Below are 17,231 nucleotides of genomic sequence, written 5' to 3'. Positions count from 1 at the left end.
TCGATCAACAAACTAAAACTACACGCTATCTTCAAACTGCCACGTTATCGATTGCCTTCGACACTATCATTTGCCCAACCGCGGACTACGACGAGGCCTCGAATAATCCGGCATGGCCGAACCGCAGGATCCGAGTCAAACCCAGAAGGAGGAACACCCGCTCCTAGCCTCACGTCCGCCAGTCACAGATGCCATCACCTACCTGACAATCATCGAATACAACCTTGAGGAACAGAATTTGCCAATTCTCCACCAAGTTCTCCAGGATTCCGAGTTGACATCTACTATCGGCTGGGATTTGATTCATTTGCTACTTCCATTTCTTCCCGCTTCAGAAGAGTGTTTGCAAGACATTGCGACCAAAGGCAATCCTAGAGAATGCGTGTTGAAAGTTACGGAAGCGCTGCGACTCCTTGAGTTCGAGGAACTGCATGAAGAGACGGATGAAGAGGAGGATGGCGCAGAAGGAAGCGAACGGAAGCTCAAAAGTCCGGAGGTCGGATTGGGCGAGTCGAGCACGAGCCCTGCGTTCCAACGCACGATACTACCACCATTACCAGTACTCAAGTTCGAGATCCTATTGGATGTGCTAGCGACACTACATCGACGAGTGAAGACCAAGTATCCAAGCCGATTTCTCTCGACCAGTCTGCAAGCTGTGCTCGTCGCATACAATAGAGCCAACACGCACATCGAAGAGCTCACGTTGTCCGCTATTAAGTTTGTCAAGACGCTTTCCGGGACCAAGAGGCCGCATCTACCGTCAAGACGAAGTAGCGGGAATCTTCTGCGAACAGGGACCGGCCAGTCCGAACCAGATGCGGAAGCACAGAGTGAGGCGCCAAGCTGGGAAGAGACTCATTTGGTCAACCGGCTACTTCAGTCATTTCTCACACATATTCTGGAAGACTATGTGCTATCTCTGACCTCAGACGATGATGTTCCTGGCTTGTCGTGGGCCAGCAGATTGATGGAGAAGTATGAGCCTCAGAGGATACCAAATAAGCCCAACTACCAGAAGTATGCAGATCGCTTCGCGGACGATGAGGACTTGACATCTAGGGTTGCGATACTTGGACAAGTTGTTGCTCTGACACAGGATCTGGGGTTGGAGTACGAGGAGCTTTTGCGAACAGTCATGGACGCCGAGGTCGAGAAGCGAGGCGTCCCTGGTACTGAAGACGAGCCACCGGCCACCGCAGACGATATCCCTCTTTCCAGGACTGGCTCCCTATTTCTCATTGCAGCACAGAATGTAAAGCAAGAATTGTATGCTTCGGCCAAGGATGCCCAATCATCCTCGATTCCCATCTTTCCAGGACATGCTACCATCATTAGCAACTTTGTCGGCCAGCTAGGCCCGCAAACAGTCGGTCTGGAGCCAGAAGCCCTTCTCGACGTGATCGTCGCTCTTGGCCTCATTGCCCTCGAGAGGAACAACGTTGGCGAGCCCAAAGATGACGAAAGCTTTGCGCAATACCTCCAGGCTATATCACTCATCTCAGCAAATACGCCATCACCCAGTCTGCGCGGTCATGCACATTATCTGACCACTACCGTATTACGATCTCACCCCCATGACCTCGTTCGCCTTACCTTTATCCGCGACACCCTCGAGTACTGTCCGTACGAGAACTTGAAAGCCAGTGCGGTGTCATGGCTAAAGGGCGAAACACTGGAAGCCAACGCTCCAGGCCCTCATGATGATGACGAGGGGCACACAAGCATCTTCGCAACACCGGTCGCATTGTCAACAGTTGCGCCCTACTTGTGGCCAAATGTGACAAAGCAATACGCGTTCACAGACGCGGATCTGGCGGATACTTGGATGCAGTTCCGCCAAGAACTTGGGTTTTACGTCGCAGCGCTGAACTTCTATTACCTCCTACTACAGGCTAAATATCTTCACGGGCCTCTAGGTGTAAAAGATCTCAAGATTGGTGACCACTACCTCACACCGCTCAAGAGTGCTGCAGCCCGGTTCCAGGCGGAGCTTCGCCAAGGTGGTGGCGCACTAGGCATCGACAGCGACGAAGAGGCCCTTGAGCAGGCGAAGGCTGACGTTGGATTACTTGAGAAGGTGATTGAGTGGGTGGAGGGTGGTCTGCAGAAGTTGTAGATAGGCAAACGTCTTTGTGATGCGATGAGTATGCCAATAGTCGGTCACGAAAATCCGCAAATCCCTCCAGTCTGGCTGGTGTTGAGACTGGGGAGGCGAGATTTGGTGTTTATAGTGTGTAGGAGGTGTCCATGGGGGGTAGTCACAAACAAAATAGAAAGAATCCAATTAGTAAAGCAAGTTCTCGAACTCAGAGGATCACTGTCCATTAGCACCCCCTGAGTTGGCACAACTTGTTGCATAATATGGCTAATGTAAAGCCAATTGTCGCTACAGTGGAAAGCATCGGGCGTTTATGTCGTTAGGGGGAGTGAGATTATATTTCCATATTAGGACGGTTCAACATCATCTCATTCATACTCGAAGGGGCAAGCATAGCCCCCTAGCAACAATTCAAACCCGGAGCTCAACCGCTCGAAGAGACTATGAAGTTTGGCAAACTATCGTGAACTTCCCCATTCCAACGTTTGGCACTCACAGACATCCCTGGGGGATCCGTCTAGAACCGCCGCTTACCCGCCCCAAACAGAAAGCAGTGCCTATGCGCTCCCCTTCCAGCTTAGCGCCTGGGCACCGGAGCATCTGGGCTGGACCCCGCCGGAGCTACCCCTCACGCCCACCTGCGTGCGACCCCACTGCAAGTAAAGTCGCGAACCCTCAAATGCCGATCAAGTTGTGCCAGAGGCGCAGGCGCTCCGTCGGCTCCAGGCCGTATTCGCAAAGGTGCCAAAAGGAAGAGCTTAGGCGGTGGCCTGTGTGCATGTGTCCTGTGTGTGGTGTGCCCTGCGTGTCGCATGATGGGAAGATCCCGCGTTGCCCAGCTTCTTGACCTGCGTTTTCCCGTCTTCTGTCCTGTTGTGTTGTGCAGTATTCCCCTTTGTCTTGATTGATACGCATTGATTTACTTGCAATTGAGCATCGAAAGTAGACAAGGCAAACATGTCGGGTATGCGGCCTTTCTTTTCATAATCGTAGAATATAGCATTTGACTGTATTGGGAGATTGGACTAATCATGCCTCCAGCAAAACACTTCATCCACGATCCAACCCACCTCGTCACCACAGCACTACTCTCCATTCCGCGCACGAACCCCTCTGTGCAATGCGACATTGAGAATAAAATCATCTATCGCAAAAATGGCGTCTCACAGGTGTCGATCGTGTCTGGAGGCGGCAGTGGCCATGAACCCTCATTCGCATCATTCGTTGGTGCAGGCCTGCTATCTGGAGCAGTAGCTGGTACCATCTTTGCATCGCCGTCTGCAGAACAGATTAGGCGATGCATACTGCACCGCGTCAACAAAGAGAAGGGTGTTTTGGTAGTAGTCATGAATTACACGGGTGATGTGTTGAACTTTGGCATGGCGGTTGAAAAAGCGAGGGCGGCAGGCTTCGAGGTAGACATGGTCGTAGTAGGCGACGATGCTGGCGTGGGGCGTGCGAAGGGCGGGAAAGTAGGGCGAAGAGGTATTGCGGGGACAGTGCTTGTGCAGAAGATTGCGGGCGCGCTCGCTGCGAAGGGGTATGCATTCCTATTTCCAAAAGATTTTGGTGGATACCGAAGACTAATGGAAGTGTAGAGCGAGTCTCAAGGACGTAACGCGCATCGCTCAACTCGTCGCAGACAACACAGTATCAATTGGTTCATCGCTGTCCCACGTCCACGTCCCTGGACGCCGGGAACCAGAGGAAGATGAGCTGAAAGAGGGAGAAGTCGAAATCGGCATGGGTATCCATAACGAAGCTGGTTCCGAGCGGAAATCAACCGACCTGCCAGGACTTGTCAAGACGATGCTGTCGCATATCTTGAGCACCGCAGATAAGGATCGGAGCTTTTCCAAAATCACCGAGAAAGACGAGGTGGTGTTGCTGGTAAACAACCTGGGAGGCGTTAGTCCGCTCGAGTTGGGCGGAATCACAAATGAGGTTGTCGAGCAATTGGCAAAGGATCACAAGATCCAACCCATTCGTATACTCTCAGGCACATTCATGACGAGTTTGAACGGACTAGGCTTCAGCATCAGTCTGTTGAGAGTAGCGGATACCGGAGTGGGTTCTTCGATGCTAGAACTACTGGATGCACCAGCGGAGGCGAGTGGCTGGTCTGCTGCAATCAGTAGCGCAACGTGGGCGAAGCAAGGAGAGGCGAAGAAGCAGGAAGAGCAGGCTGATAACGAAGAAATTCAGCCAAGCAACCTGCGAGGTAAGCAATCGAACGAGCACTATCGCGACCTCTGCTGACTTCAATGCAGTCGACCCTAGTCTCGCAAAGTCAACATTGAGGGTGGCACTCGATCGTCTCATTTCTGTCGAACCAGATGTCACGAGATTCGACACAATCGTCGGAGACGGCGATTGTGGAATCGGGCTGAAGCGCGGCGCGGAATGTAAGTGACGGTCACGTGAATGGCTGCCTGGCACTGACACCCCGCAGCGATCTTGAAGATGCTCGATACAGCAAAGGACACGGATGATCTTCTGATTCTCGTGAACCATATTATTCAGGTCGTCGAGGTGTCCATGGACGGAACCTCTGGCGCGATCTATGCCATCTTCTTGAATGCACTCGCCCATGGTCTACGACAAAACTCTCCATCATCGCCACAACCAGTCACCGCAGGTATTTGGGCCAAAGCTCTCGATTCATCTCTTAAGGCCCTGGGTAAATATACGCCTGCCCAGCCAGGAGATCGTACATTGATGGACGCTCTATATCCGTTTGTCGAAACGCTGGCCAAGACTGGGAGTATTGACAAAGCGGCTGTAGCAGCGCAAGAAGGAGCGCAAGGGACCAAAGGAATGAAAGCGAGCTTAGGACGAACGGTTTATGTCGGAGGTGAAGGATTCCAAGAAGTTCCAGATCCTGGCGCTCACGGCCTCGCGGAGTTACTGCTGGGCCTGAGTGACGGATTGAAGAAGTAAATGTTTGGGGTATCGTTTGTTTGATTCGTTCGGTGGTAATCGCCAGCTGTGCGATGGTTATGTAACTTTTAATCCACTAAAAACTCCAATTCGTGATTGATATTGTGCCCGACTCAAACCCGCTGTACAGCCAACGCTTATGAAAGCAGAACAAGAATAACCGAATCGCCCCGAAGGAATCTGTTGAGCGTCAGCAGGAAAACTGTGTTACAAAGGAGAGGTGTAACATACAGTTTAGAGATGAAGCGGTCCTTGTTGACCTTCCTGCCGTACTGGCCGTTCGCTAACCGCGGAGTCTCAGTCCACATCTCTTTTGCGTTCTCGAGAACCATGTTGCAATGACGGTCGAAAGCCTTGACACGTGCGAGTATCTTGCGGTTGTTTCGGCAGGAGATCAGGACTTGTGTGCGCGAGCGGACGGCGGTCTGGAGGATGGAGAGGGGTCCGGTAGTGAGTTCATGCTCCTCGACTTGAGCGACCTCGTACTCACTAGGCAGTAGTGTTAGCGACCATGCCTGCCAGTCCAAGAGGTAATCCTATACGTACGTCAACTCGTGCCGCGGCTTGGCCATGAGCTCTCTACGCAATGTTAGCATGCATGTAGACTCGAGGGGCGGGTTTAGATACGCACTGAATCTTTGCGTCCACCATATTGTCTATACCGAATTCCGCGAGGAAGCTTGAGGTAGGCGGCGATAGTCTAGTTCAATGTAAGTTTTTGCTGCGGGAGCATCTGCCAGCGAATTTTCTCTGTTGCTCTCGCGATAGGACCAGGCGAGGTGGAGGTCTGGCAAAGAAAATGCACAGACCACGACGGAATGACTGACTTTGTACAGGAGAGCAGAATACCACGGCAACGCGCTTGGATGAGGTGGAGCAGCCGGAGATGGGTGTCGACATGCAGGGAGTCGGAGTGAGCGAGCTTGCCTGCGATGGCGCTAGGCAGGTGGTTTCTCCGAGGCCGGGCCAATCAGCTGCGCGTTGTTCTGGCGTTGTAGGTAGGTGCGTCACGCGTTCCTTCCGTCTGGCGGCGTTAGCGTCAGCGTTAGCGCAGCGCGGATGGCTTCAAACCTCCAATGCTCGATCGTGCCTCTTGTGCACCTCACGCCTTCGTTCCCTACGACGCTTTTTACGGTCTTTTCTCTTTGTTCGACGCGTGTTGCTGCCTGCTGCGACTTCCTCAGGCCTTAGATCTATTTAAGAACCTTAAAGTTCCTTTCAATCGCTCTTTCGGTTGTTTCTGGTTCCTGTTCTGGGCCTTCACCCAACGCGTTCGCGATGAACGCACGCCAGCCACCGATTGCGATATAACCTTGACCACCTCCCTTGCGACCCACGACCACGCCCTCACCTCCTCCTCCACGGCTGTCAATCTTTGTCAACTCGTAGGCAGTCATGTCAACTCCGTCAAGTACCTCCCCGGAGAATGGTGCCGTGCAGCAAACATCCCCGTCCGCTGCCGCCGTCGATGAGGACAGTATGGGCGACATACCGCGGAGACCAATGCGAGGCAAGCACGTCTAGTACTTTGCATCGATCTCTCTGACTCAGTTCTGTTTATAGTAAAGGTCCTGTACACGTTCGACGACCAGAACAAGTCAAACTGCCTCGCCCGCCTGCCAAATGTGTTGAGCGTACCCGTAGTATCCCTCGATGAGACCACGCAGGTGGGAGTCATGGAGCTCAAGACATGCATCCAGGCAATCGTTGGCGCAAGGTACGCTACTAACAACGCCCCTCGGTTCTTGATCACACGTCGCTCACTGCCCCCAGCCCTGAACTGGTTGCCAAACTAGGCCACGACTACACCGTCTACGCATACGACTTTTCCGAGTACGAGACGCCTCTTGTCGGCCAAGGCATGCTCTCATGGATACTTGCGTCAGCATCTGCCACTCCCAATGCCCCCGCTGAACAGTCTGAGACCATGGTCACCGGTCGCGTGTGCAAGAATATTCTGGGCATCTTCTCCAACGGAGTGAAAGAGACATTAGAAGTCAAGCTGAAGCTGGTGCCTGTTCCGACATGTATGCAGAAGGAATACGTGGAGAACATGGAGAGGTACCACAGCTTGAGTCAGTTGATGCCTGATGGGTTCGATTATAGCGCGTGGTCAGACTTTCTCAAGGAAAACCCAACGCTGGGTCAGCTGGCCCACCCGAATCCAGCCAATCCAGCCTACCCTGCGCAGCTGTCTCAACGACTTTCCTTTGGTGGCGTGGAGCCTTTCCATCAGATGCTTACCCGCCAGAGCCCCTCGCAAGACGCCTTCAGGAACGACTCCTTCTACGACCCGTCCAACATGTCCTTCAACCCTCAGTCGACCCGAGCCTCTAGTCCCGCCATGAGCACCCTCTCCTTCCAGCAGTACCAGTACAATCCCGAGTCTCGACCAGATTCACGGGCTTCCGTCCGGAGTGAAGCGGCACCTCCGCCCCAGCAGTTTCCGTTCAGCGATCCTTATGTCATCGAGCAGCAAGAGGAGGGCCCGCCAAAAAAGAGAGCGCGAATTACTCAGGCCAAGAGACCAAAAAGAACGCCACTCACTGCCCCTAACGAATCACTACGCGTCACGGCTAGCACAGCAGCATCTGTACGCCTCCACAAGCCCGCTCTTAGCAACTCAGCTGTCACTGGCGACCTTGTTCCTCGCGCACCTACACCTAGGCCAGGAGACCCTTTTGGCCAGCGTGGATCACGCCGTCCGCCAGCCCCAAGTGCTTTAAGACGTGGTTCCATGGATGAAGGAACAACATATATGTCGCCCTACGACACAACTGGCTTCTCCGACAATGCTTTGGATTCTGCAGACGAAAGAGATGCAAGTCCCGGCGACACACCCATGGACATCCCTTCATCGCCTCCAATCGCGCCTCAGCGGACAGTATCACCTGCTGCGTCTAGTCCACCTTTACCAACACTACCTCTCCCGACCGACTCTGGCTTCGTCAGTGATATGCCAATAGGCCATGAGGAAGATAGCATAGGGTTCGATGGTAAGCTTTGGGATGGAAGTGATTTGCCTCTTGCACCAGAAGAACGAGTTGGGCCACGACAAAACAAATCGCGCCAGCCCTGGCAGCACATCAATCCTGGTCCGGTTGAGCGACTCCCACAATCGTATGTACCGCGGCCGAAACAGTATCATCGCAAATATCCAGTTCAACCTATCACGGAGAGCATCGAGCAAGATACTGGACACGCGCCGCCCACCGATATGGGCGCTATGAACCAGGACATTCTCGACCCAGCCCAGTTACAGCAACAGCAAGCCAAGAGCCATTCCCGGGGCATTGCGCAAACCAACATGTCACAGTATAGCAACGGTCGGGCCGCAGGGCGTCCTGCACGTCTTGCACGTACCGACTCTTTTCCTTTCGGGCCAATTCAGCACGATCATTTCCAAGAAGAGTCGCAACAAGGCGCCCCGAAAGCTGAATCACCTGAAGAGACTGTGTCCAGTGTATGTCCGACTGGTGAAGGCGAAGCACCAGCATATAGTCGCTCGGCCACCCCGAACCTGCCACCAAAGCAGTCGAAACCGTCCAGAGTGAGAGGGCTCCCAAGGTCACATACCTGGTCCGGGGCAGCGGAGCCGATGTCAGATGCTCCTACTCCTGCTGACTCGAATAATCCGCGAAGTGGTTCGGGCGCTAAGAGAAAGAAATACATCAAGGACAAACTGGAAAAAGCCATCGCCGCTGGAGAGATGCCACCACATTGTATCAACTGTGGAGAAATCGATACCCCAGCCTGGAGGAAAGCTTACACTCGCGTAGAAGCTGGATCGCCTGATGACATCGAGCTTTCCACTGATACGGCTGGTACTGGGATCCTTGTGGCTGAAGTCATTAAATCTCCGGACGAGAATAATAGTGAGCCGAAGTATCGAATCTTCAAGAACAACTTGACCCGCGAGGAGAAGACTATGAACACTTTTGAGTCACTCAATTTGTGCAATCCATGCGGGCTCTGGCTTATCAAGAAGGGCGAGATGCGGCCACAGAAGCAATGGGACAAGTCCGCGCGAGTAACTAAGCGTAAGCGGAATCCGGGTACGAGCGCTCGATCCAAGTCCACCTGCCAGGGCGATGATCTCGTTTCTGATGCTATTGTGCCTGACTCGGAACCTGTCATGCCAGATGAGCAAGAAGAGATCCGGGCTTTCTTCGACAGTACTATGGAAGGGGTAATGCCGCCGCCCCCAGTTGCTCGAGAGCACACGGCGAGCTTTCAGGCAACCACAAGTGGAGCTGAATTGGACAATGACGCTGCGCATGCCGCACTTCGACGAGCTATCCAGTCAAGCCCAGCTGGTCTTCGAGGAAGCAAGAATTCGCCCATTGATATCGACCCAGATCTCACGCCGAAGCCCACGCGACGACTTCTTTTCCCGTCACCCCGAAAGGAAGGCGAGGCCAAGTCTTTGTTCTGCGATACGGTAGCATCTACTGCCACACCAGATGATGTGTCAAACTCTGTGGCTAGCAGAGAGGAGATGCCAGGTAATCCCCGCTGCGAACGATGCAAAGGACTCAAGAAAGCTTGTGACCGCGAACGACCTTGTGGACGATGCGACAATGCGGGTATCGGCCACGACGGCTGTATTCCGTGTCCGAGGAAGTATTGGTATGAGCAGCCTGCAGTGCGCATAGCCGTGGTTGATGAGAACAGTCCCGATAAAGAGAACTGTCCGCCCCCATCCGTTCAGGAAGAAGAAGATTTCGCCCACCTTTTTGAGGAGCCAGTCTCACCCAAGACCACCCCTAAGAAGGACCAGCTCTTTCAAGACCTTCTGAAAACGCCGACTCCAGGCTCCCGCCGTCGTGCGCCCCTGACACCGAGACGAAGCGTTGACAATGCAGATCTGCTTCTAACGCCGTCTCGCAGCATTCTCACTCCTCGAGGCACCCGTGCCGCAACGATAGCGCCGGAGACTCCATTCACTCGCCAGTTGAATGCTCTCTTGTCCGACTGCCCGATCTCGTCGCCATCGCAAGCCATCGACTTCTCTACCTTTTCCGCCTTCAACACACCGGGCCGCCACGGTGCGCAGTTCACCGACTTCATGCACGATGATTTCCTATCAAGCGACATGCCAATGCCGAGTTCACCACCGAAAGGAGGTGCTTTGGGACTTGGATTTGACTTGTATGAAGATCCGAACACATCAACTGTTGGGCTGTGGAGCGGCGCAAACATTTTTGGGAGTGATACACTTTTGCATGATATGGAGAGCGGGTCTAAGCACGCAGATATGGAGTTCGATGACGGGCCTGATGCAACTGCGCTTCTGAAGATGAATGTTGGAGGCGTCACAGTCGACTTTGCTGCTATGATTGAGGAGGTTGTCAGTGCTGCGAACCAGGGCGCGGATATGGATGTTCAGCCAGCGCCGAAGAGTCCTGAGGCACAGAGTTCTGAGGTGGGAAAAACACCAGACGAGCCAGCGGCAGAGTGATGGAACGAGTCCCTAAAAGTGCGATCAGGTTTTTGTGTCCCTATGGGTTACAATCTGCGTCCCTGACTTTGATATTAGTTCATGATTCGGTTTGGCGTTTAGCGATCTGCCCATGCATGATTGGCGCCACATGGCATGAAGACACGAAGCATGAATATTCTTGTATGATATAGTAGCGTCCTTGGCACCTAGTTTCTCACATGCTGAAGCCGCAACCGTGAGTAGCCATAGCATATGGAGCGAGAAATGACATGACCATTCTCGAAATTCAGCTTCATCTCAGTAATTCTGTCGTGCAATGTGACGTGAAGTGATAACTAAGCAGTCATTTGGTAAGATTTCCTCGAGTATATTCATTTTATTAATGTAACGGAACTACTTCTATCTAAATCGTTACACAAGATCCAAAAATGAATAAGCAACGAGTTTAAATATAGCTAAATAGTTGGATGGATATAAAGGGGTATCAATAATGAAAATGGCAAATGGAAAGTAATGCCCAGCTCGCAGAAAAATTTAAATAATACCCTGATAAATGTCGTGGGGCGGCTAGTTGTCGAAGAAGAAGGCGTCATCAAAGGAAGAGTTTTCTGGGTTCTCGTATTCGTCCATGTTGAAGAGGTCTTCGAGGTCATCTGGGACCAATGTAGTCAACAAGTCGTTGTCGGTCGTGGTGTCTTTGGTAGCATCTGCTGTTGCCTGGGTGGTGGTCGGCTGGACCGCAGGCTTCGTTGTAGCTGCAGTTGCCGCTGCCGTTGTAGGCGTCGTTGTATTCGCGTTCAAGTCGGGGAGGTCGGGCATGGGGAAGTCGATGTCCATGTGAGTGGATTGATTCATATCTTCGTCATCATTGCTCTTTGCAAAGTCCTCGAGGCCGCGCAGGAGTGAAGGCGCTTCGTCGACGCTGAAATTGATGTCGCCTGATGTGTCCATGACGTCTTCTGCTGCGTTGTTGTCGCCCGATGTATCCATGGCATCGCCAAAGATGGCGTCAAAGTCGAACTCGGATTCTGGGGGGTTGGCGGTCGTAGGCGTGCCGTCGAAGAGGGGGTCGCGAGCTGGTTCAGCTGCTGTCTCGATGGGTGGTGGCGGCGTGGGCTCCTTGGGCTTCGTCTCGGGCTTCGTCTCGGGCTTCGATACCTTCTCAGGCTCTTCTACCGTTGCGGGCGGCTGTTCGATGGTCGGTGGTGGTTCGGGGGGTGCGGGTGTAGACACCTTCTCGATCTTGACAGGTGCATCCACTTTCTTGGGTGGAGCATGCCGTGACTCTGCAGCAAGCCGCGCCTTTTCCACCTCGTGCTGTTTCGCTGCAGCTTCGCGCTTTTTGCGGTCTTCTTTCAATAGGGCCAGGTCTCTTCTCAGGACTGTCTGCGCCAGGCGGACCTCGTTCTCGAGCTCGTCGAGGGTATCGTGGAAGCGCTCAGCAGCGGCAGGGACGGTGCGCTGCATGCCCAGCTTCATGCGCCCGGTGCCGCCGCCAGCTTGGTGTTCTTTGATGAAGCGGCCAGATTGGAGGAACTGGGGAGGGTGAGCGGGGTGCTAGAGTGCGCTTCCATGGCTGAGGGAATCATACTATGAGATTCAGCATGCTCTGCAGGGTATCAAGATTGTGGTTGGCAGGGCCAATAGGGACAGCAGAAGCGTTGGGCTGAGCCTGCCCTGTTGGGGCTGCTGCTTTCGCGGTAACCATGGTGTGAGAGTGGTGTCTCTACAAGACGTGAGGACGGTGTATGGACATGTACATGTCCATGCAGGCCACAGACGAGCCGCCTAAATAGGCTATACGGAGCTTTGGCGGCCCACTCCCACCTCTCCGGTACACATCCGCCAAACAGGCAAACGCTAGCACCCGTCCAGCGGTTCAATACACGGCCAAGCAGCTCCATCACGGCCTCCATCACCCACAGCAAGCAGGCCAGCGTGCGGCACTAGCCTCTCCCAGTGCAAAAAATGGCGCGTATGTATGCAACGCCGTCGTCGCTCGTAAGATTGGCGGCTGCTGGCTCGAGGGCTACAGTAGCTCCCGTCGCATTTGGCGCTTGTGGCCTTACGACCCTAATTCTTGCGACCCTCACCACCTCTCTCACACTCTCTCTCTCCTTCCTCACCCCACACAGTGGAGATCAGCTTGCTTTGCCATCGTATTGCGGCGTCGGGTCTCTGCATCTCCTTGTCTCCTCTTCCTCTCTTCCTCTCTGTTTCTCCTTCCTCCTTCCCTTTCCTTGCGCCTTTCGCATCCCTCTTGGTAGCCTTGTTCGCGCCTTCCATTAGCAACTTTCCTTGCCGCCTCCTCGAAGCCACCACTCTCGCCCCACCTCGACCCTCGACTCTCCGCCCCCCAGCGTGGCCCAAGTCGACGTCGTCGTTTCTGTATCGTCCTTCGAGTCGCGTAAAAGTTCGATTCTCCAATACACACATTAGTAGCCTCTAGCGCGCCTTCTTGCGACCCCGTTTCCTGTGCGCTTCTCCTCACGACAGCCATGGCCGACCAACAGAACGCTGGGCAGCCTCTGCCTCCTCCTCCCTCTGCCGGCCCTCCTGGCTATGATGGGAACCCGGGCCAGCAGCAGCAGCACATGCCTCCCCCACCGCTAGCTCCTGTGATTATTCCCCAAAACAACAACCCCATCCCGACCGCCATCACCTCGCCCTTGTCGGGCAACCCAATGTCCCCGACCAGCAGCCAGCCAGGCTACGTTCCGCGTCGCGCGGCCCCCGAACCGAATAAGCGAGCGCTCTATGTGGGAGGATTGGACCCTCGAGTCACCGAGGATGTGTTGCGTCAGATTTTTGAGACCACTGGCCACGTCCAGAGCGTCAAGATCATCCCAGACAAGACCGCAACCGCTCCTTCTGTAAGATACTCTATCCGAACTCGCTGCATACCTCTTGACAGTCGTCCATGTGACATGGGCGACCTATCGTTTGGCTCATGGCTAACCTGTCCACTCACAGGGCTTCAACTACGGTTTCGTCGAGTACGATGACCCGGGCGCGGCCGAGCGAGGCATGGCGACTCTCAATGGTCGTCGCATCCACAACAACGTAAGCATGAGATACTCAAAGGGTATGGAAGGAGTCGACTCTGACTCACATTAGGAAATCCGTGTGAATTGGGCGTATCAATCCAACAACACCGCAAAGGAGGATACTTCCAACCACTTCCACATCTTCGTAGGCGACCTGTCCAACGAGGTCAACGACGAGGTTCTGCTCCAGGCGTTCTCTACCTTTGGTCAGGTGTCGGAAGCCCGCGTCATGTGGGACATGAAGACGGGCAGGTCGCGTGGATATGGATTCGTTGCTTTCCGCGATCGTGCTGACGCTGAGCGTGCCCTTAGCTCCATGGACGGAGAGTGGCTCGGTTCTCGAGCCATTCGCTGCAACTGGGCTAATCAAAAGGGACAACCTTCCATTTCCCAGCAACAGGCCATGGCCTCGATGGGCATGACGCCAACCACGCCGTTCGGACACCATCACTTCCCCACCCATGGTGTTCAGAGTTACGACATGGTCGTTGCGCAGACTCCCCAGTGGCAGACGACGTGCTACGTTGGCAATCTCACCCCCTACACATCACAGGCTGACCTTGTGCCGCTCTTTCAAAACTTTGGATACGTAACCGAGACTCGCTTCCAGTCGGACCGTGGCTTTGCTTTCATCAAAATGGACACGCATGAGAATGCTGCCATGGCTATATGCCAGCTGAACGGCTACAACGTCAACGGCCGGCCATTGAAGTGCAGCGTAGGTTGACCAGTCTCTCTTTTGTTGTTCTTTCTTAGCTCACATTCACAATCTAGTGGGGCAAAGACCGTCCTCCGACAGGTCAATTTGAAGGCTACTCGCCTGCAGGAGGTCCCAGCCCAGCCTACCCTCAAACGCCCAGCGCGTACTTCCCTCAGTATGGTGGTGGGCCACAGGGTGGTCCCATGTCACCTTCAGGTGAGCGGCACCGGAGGAAGTTGCAATATCGAAACAAACAATCTAATGCGCGGGCAGGACCTAGCCCCGGCGGACAACCCTTTGCTCAACAGCAGCAAGCCTTTGGCAATCCTGGCATGCCCTACCAGCAAATGCAGCAGCCAGGCAGCGCCGGCGGATACGGTCGTGGCGCCCCTCAGCCGCAGCAACAGCAGCAGCAGTGGGGACAGTCCCCCCAGGGCAACTTTAACCAGAATGGCTTCGGCGGATACCAGGGCTAAGCGCCCCATCTGTTTAGACTTCACTCATTTTGCGCTGTTCAATTTATCTTTACGACATGCCTGGTTGTTTACAAGGGCGCCTTTTGGATAGCTCCGATCTCTGGGTCACCTCATCAGCTATCTGCTTATGTCTATTCAAGGGAATTTGTTATTTTGATCATGTTGTTCCAAAAAAGGTGTGAGAGGGGTGTCGTTTTGGTTGGCAAGTTTGGCTGGCATGTGAATTGGAGTGCCACTTGGTACATTTCTCTGTCAGGTTGTTTCCTGGGGTATGGGTCACGGTCGATTCTTGTGACCTCAATGAATCTCCTAGTTCGCATTTTCATTTGCCACAAGTTCAGGCTCGCCAGGCTTTACGTCTCCACTATTACTTTGATTTTGAAGCTTCTTTCGCGTCACCCAAAGTGTTTTGATCTCCTTGCGGCGTATTATGGGCAGGCCCCGTTCGATTTGCGGTTACACACGCTTCTCACGACTTTCCTTTTCACGATGTCATGAGATACCAGGTTATAGCTCAGTCTAATTGCACATACGCGGTGTATTATAGAGGGCGACTACGGGGCGCGGGTTTGCAGACGTTCAGATGTCACATACAAACATGAAGAGGTCATTGACTTGATACTCTTTCGTCATAATGCTAGGATAGAAGAATGTACCACCAAAGCCTACCAGTAGATTGCATTACATGTAAATTGTTCGCAAGCCATCTCTGCGATCAGGTCACTCTTAGTAGATGACAATGCTAAACAACTCACTGTATTGCATCTCAAGCTACGAGATAAAGGGATTGCGTACCTGCGTCAAAGTTAGTCCGGCCGAAGACAAGCGCTGTATACATCCGAGACCTGCACTACATAGGACCGAAGCGGGGCGGTGGAGAAGAATCACGTGATACAATAAACTAGCGCACCTAATCGAGACAGTCGCGTCAAGGTTCGCGTTTGCGGGCCAACACTCACTCCCCGCGGGCATGCCCTTCGCTGACACTCTCTTGCTCTTCATTCCTTTTATTATTGCATTGCTTACTCTGCTGTATGCTTCTCGCCCTGGGAAGACTGGGTGCGTCACTGAAACTGTTCAATCCCAAAGGGCCGTCGCCGTCCCTGCCGCAGCTTTCCCCGGCGCACCTTCCTCGAACACGCTTCTCGACCTCACGTCCCAAGGCAAACGACCTGATAGACGCTTCGCCAACAACCTCAACTCGCGTGCACTACGGATATATCGCGCCTCAGCCACACTCAGCAGAGACCATGTTCAAGCAAGCTGTGCAGGTTGCCGCTGTTGCCTCCACGTCGCCCTCGAACCCCACGTACAAGCAGTCTTCACTCGGGGATACATTTGGTCGTACCGATTCTACGCAGAGTCAAACCACGCGTCCGTTGGCGAGTGGCACGAAACACAATTCCGCGGGGACATATCGTCCGCCTGGCCAAGTTACACATGGCATCAAGAGGACGTCGGGTGGTTTGGTGAAATCGTTGAGCTCCCAGGAGGATAACTTCGATTATCCTACGCTTAACATTGGGGGCATGGGAAAGGAGAATGACCTGCCAACTACGTTCCATACCTCATCCAAAACCAACTCCACCAACTTAGTCTCTGCACTCTTCGACGAAAACGATTTTGACAGCGATGTCGATCTCGAGGTGGAAGATCCTGCGACCAAAGGAACCGTTGCTTATCCCACATTGCCTCGCGTTGCGCCCACTGCCTCGATAGATTCAAGGTCCCGTTCAAGAGCACCGACCGCACACGCGAAGCTTGAGCCAAACAGTAGCCAACCAATTCCATGGTCATCCTCGCCCTTAGAACATCTCAAGACTCCCCCCAAGCCTAGCGTTGTGAAAACGAAGCGAAGAGCGCTGCCTTGGGACCAGAACCAGAAGGCACAGGCCAAACATGAGATGGAGGACCAGATCGAGTCGGAAGAAGAGACAGCACGGCCTAAGAAGAGGAAATCGGTAGAAGTGGCACAAGCTGCATCTACACCCGCACCGAAAGAGTCAAAGTCCGATTATCAGTGGAACACAACTGCAAGTGCTTTGAAATTGCAGCAAAAGAACTTCCGGGAAAAGTCAAAGGCTCAGTCGAAGGTAGGCCAAGGTACAGAAGACGACGTCAAAGAAGCTATCAAAAAGAAGAAGAAAAACACCGTTCATCGCATCTTCCTGAGCGAGGAGCAACAGAATGTGTTGAATCTCGTTACAGAATACAAAAAGAGCGTGTTCTTTACGGGTTCAGCCGGTAAGACCGACTTGCATCTTTCCTAGCTTACGCTGACCGTGATAGGTACCGGTAAATCTGTTCTTCTGCGTGAGATCATTGCGGCCTTGCGAAAGAAGTATGTCCGCGAACCAGATCGAGTAGCCGTAACTGCGTCAACAGGCTTGGCTGCATGTAACATTGGCGGCGTGACTTTACACAGCTTTTCTGGCATTGGTTTGGGCAAAGAGCCTGCTGAGGACCTAGTAAAGAAGATTCGGCGAAATGCAAAGGCAAAGCAGCGGTGGATGCGCACAAAAGT

The 17,231-nt window shown here is 53.5% G+C and overlaps 8 protein-coding genes across 8 annotated transcripts; 6 read left to right on the top strand and 2 right to left on the bottom strand.

Annotated features, from left to right (window-relative positions):
* Positions 1-112: 112 nt before the first annotated feature.
* On the top strand, positions 113-2,119 carry K460DRAFT_404529 (DUF1760-domain-containing protein; the record flags this gene model as incomplete). Its single annotated transcript, XM_040936741.1, has 1 exon — positions 113-2,119. The coding sequence occupies one exon, from the start codon at positions 113-115 to the stop codon at positions 2,117-2,119; it is 2,007 nt and encodes a 668-aa protein (XP_040791858.1).
* A 147-nt stretch (positions 2,120-2,266) lies between these two features.
* Positions 2,267-3,040, top strand: K460DRAFT_88447 (uncharacterized protein). The gene has a single exon (XM_040938776.1). The coding sequence runs from the start codon at positions 2,415-2,417 to the stop codon at positions 2,946-2,948; it is 534 nt and encodes a 177-aa protein (XP_040791857.1). The 5' UTR covers positions 2,267-2,414; the 3' UTR covers positions 2,949-3,040.
* A 92-nt stretch (positions 3,041-3,132) lies between these two features.
* Positions 3,133-5,041, top strand: K460DRAFT_276609 (dihydroxyacetone kinase; the record flags this gene model as incomplete). Its single annotated transcript, XM_040928128.1, has 4 exons — positions 3,133-3,641; positions 3,700-4,322; positions 4,372-4,506; positions 4,554-5,041. 4 exons carry the CDS (start codon positions 3,133-3,135, stop codon positions 5,039-5,041), a joined length of 1,755 nt encoding a protein of 584 aa, XP_040791856.1.
* Positions 5,042-5,178: 137 nt separating this feature from the next.
* K460DRAFT_404527 (small nuclear ribonucleoprotein Sm D2) lies at positions 5,179-5,692 on the bottom strand (the record flags this gene model as incomplete). The annotated part of the gene is made up of 4 exons (XM_040936740.1): positions 5,179-5,221; positions 5,273-5,530; positions 5,588-5,620; positions 5,673-5,692. 4 exons carry the CDS (start codon positions 5,690-5,692, stop codon positions 5,179-5,181), a joined length of 354 nt encoding a protein of 117 aa, XP_040791855.1.
* Positions 5,693-6,144: 452 nt separating this feature from the next.
* K460DRAFT_394150 (uncharacterized protein) lies at positions 6,145-10,782 on the top strand. Its single transcript, XM_040935979.1, has 3 exons — positions 6,145-6,551; positions 6,605-6,758; positions 6,815-10,782. Exons 1-3 carry the CDS (start codon positions 6,437-6,439, stop codon positions 10,500-10,502), a joined length of 3,957 nt encoding a protein of 1,318 aa, XP_040791854.1. The 5' UTR covers positions 6,145-6,436; the 3' UTR covers positions 10,503-10,782.
* Positions 10,783-10,817: 35 nt separating this feature from the next.
* On the bottom strand, positions 10,818-12,230 carry K460DRAFT_394149 (uncharacterized protein). Its single transcript, XM_040935978.1, has 2 exons — positions 12,076-12,230; positions 10,818-12,020 (listed from the first exon to the last, which is right to left on the bottom strand). The coding sequence occupies exons 1-2, from the start codon at positions 12,190-12,192 to the stop codon at positions 11,052-11,054; spliced, it is 1,086 nt and encodes a 361-aa protein (XP_040791853.1). The 5' UTR covers positions 12,193-12,230; the 3' UTR covers positions 10,818-11,051.
* Positions 12,231-12,878: 648 nt separating this feature from the next.
* K460DRAFT_88408 (uncharacterized protein) lies at positions 12,879-14,346 on the top strand. Its single transcript, XM_040938775.1, has 3 exons — positions 12,879-13,357; positions 13,458-13,547; positions 13,602-14,346. Exons 1-3 carry the CDS (start codon positions 12,983-12,985, stop codon positions 14,256-14,258), a joined length of 1,122 nt encoding a protein of 373 aa, XP_040791852.1. The 5' UTR covers positions 12,879-12,982; the 3' UTR covers positions 14,259-14,346.
* A 1,611-nt stretch (positions 14,347-15,957) lies between these two features.
* Positions 15,958-17,196, top strand: K460DRAFT_245076 (uncharacterized protein; the record flags this gene model as incomplete). Its single annotated transcript, XM_040927342.1, has 2 exons — positions 15,958-16,951; positions 16,997-17,196. Coding segments are annotated over 2 exons (1,194 nt in total), but the record flags the coding sequence as incomplete, so codon positions are not given.
* Positions 17,197-17,231: the final 35 nt, after the last annotated feature.

Source organism: Cucurbitaria berberidis, assembly GCF_010015615.1.
Source record: "Cucurbitaria berberidis CBS 394.84 unplaced genomic scaffold K460scaffold_2, whole genome shotgun sequence".
NCBI classification, from domain to species: domain Eukaryota; kingdom Fungi; phylum Ascomycota; class Dothideomycetes; order Pleosporales; family Cucurbitariaceae; genus Cucurbitaria; species Cucurbitaria berberidis.
Note: the sequence above shows the minus strand (reverse complement) of the source record. Positions and strands in the feature narration are given on the sequence as shown.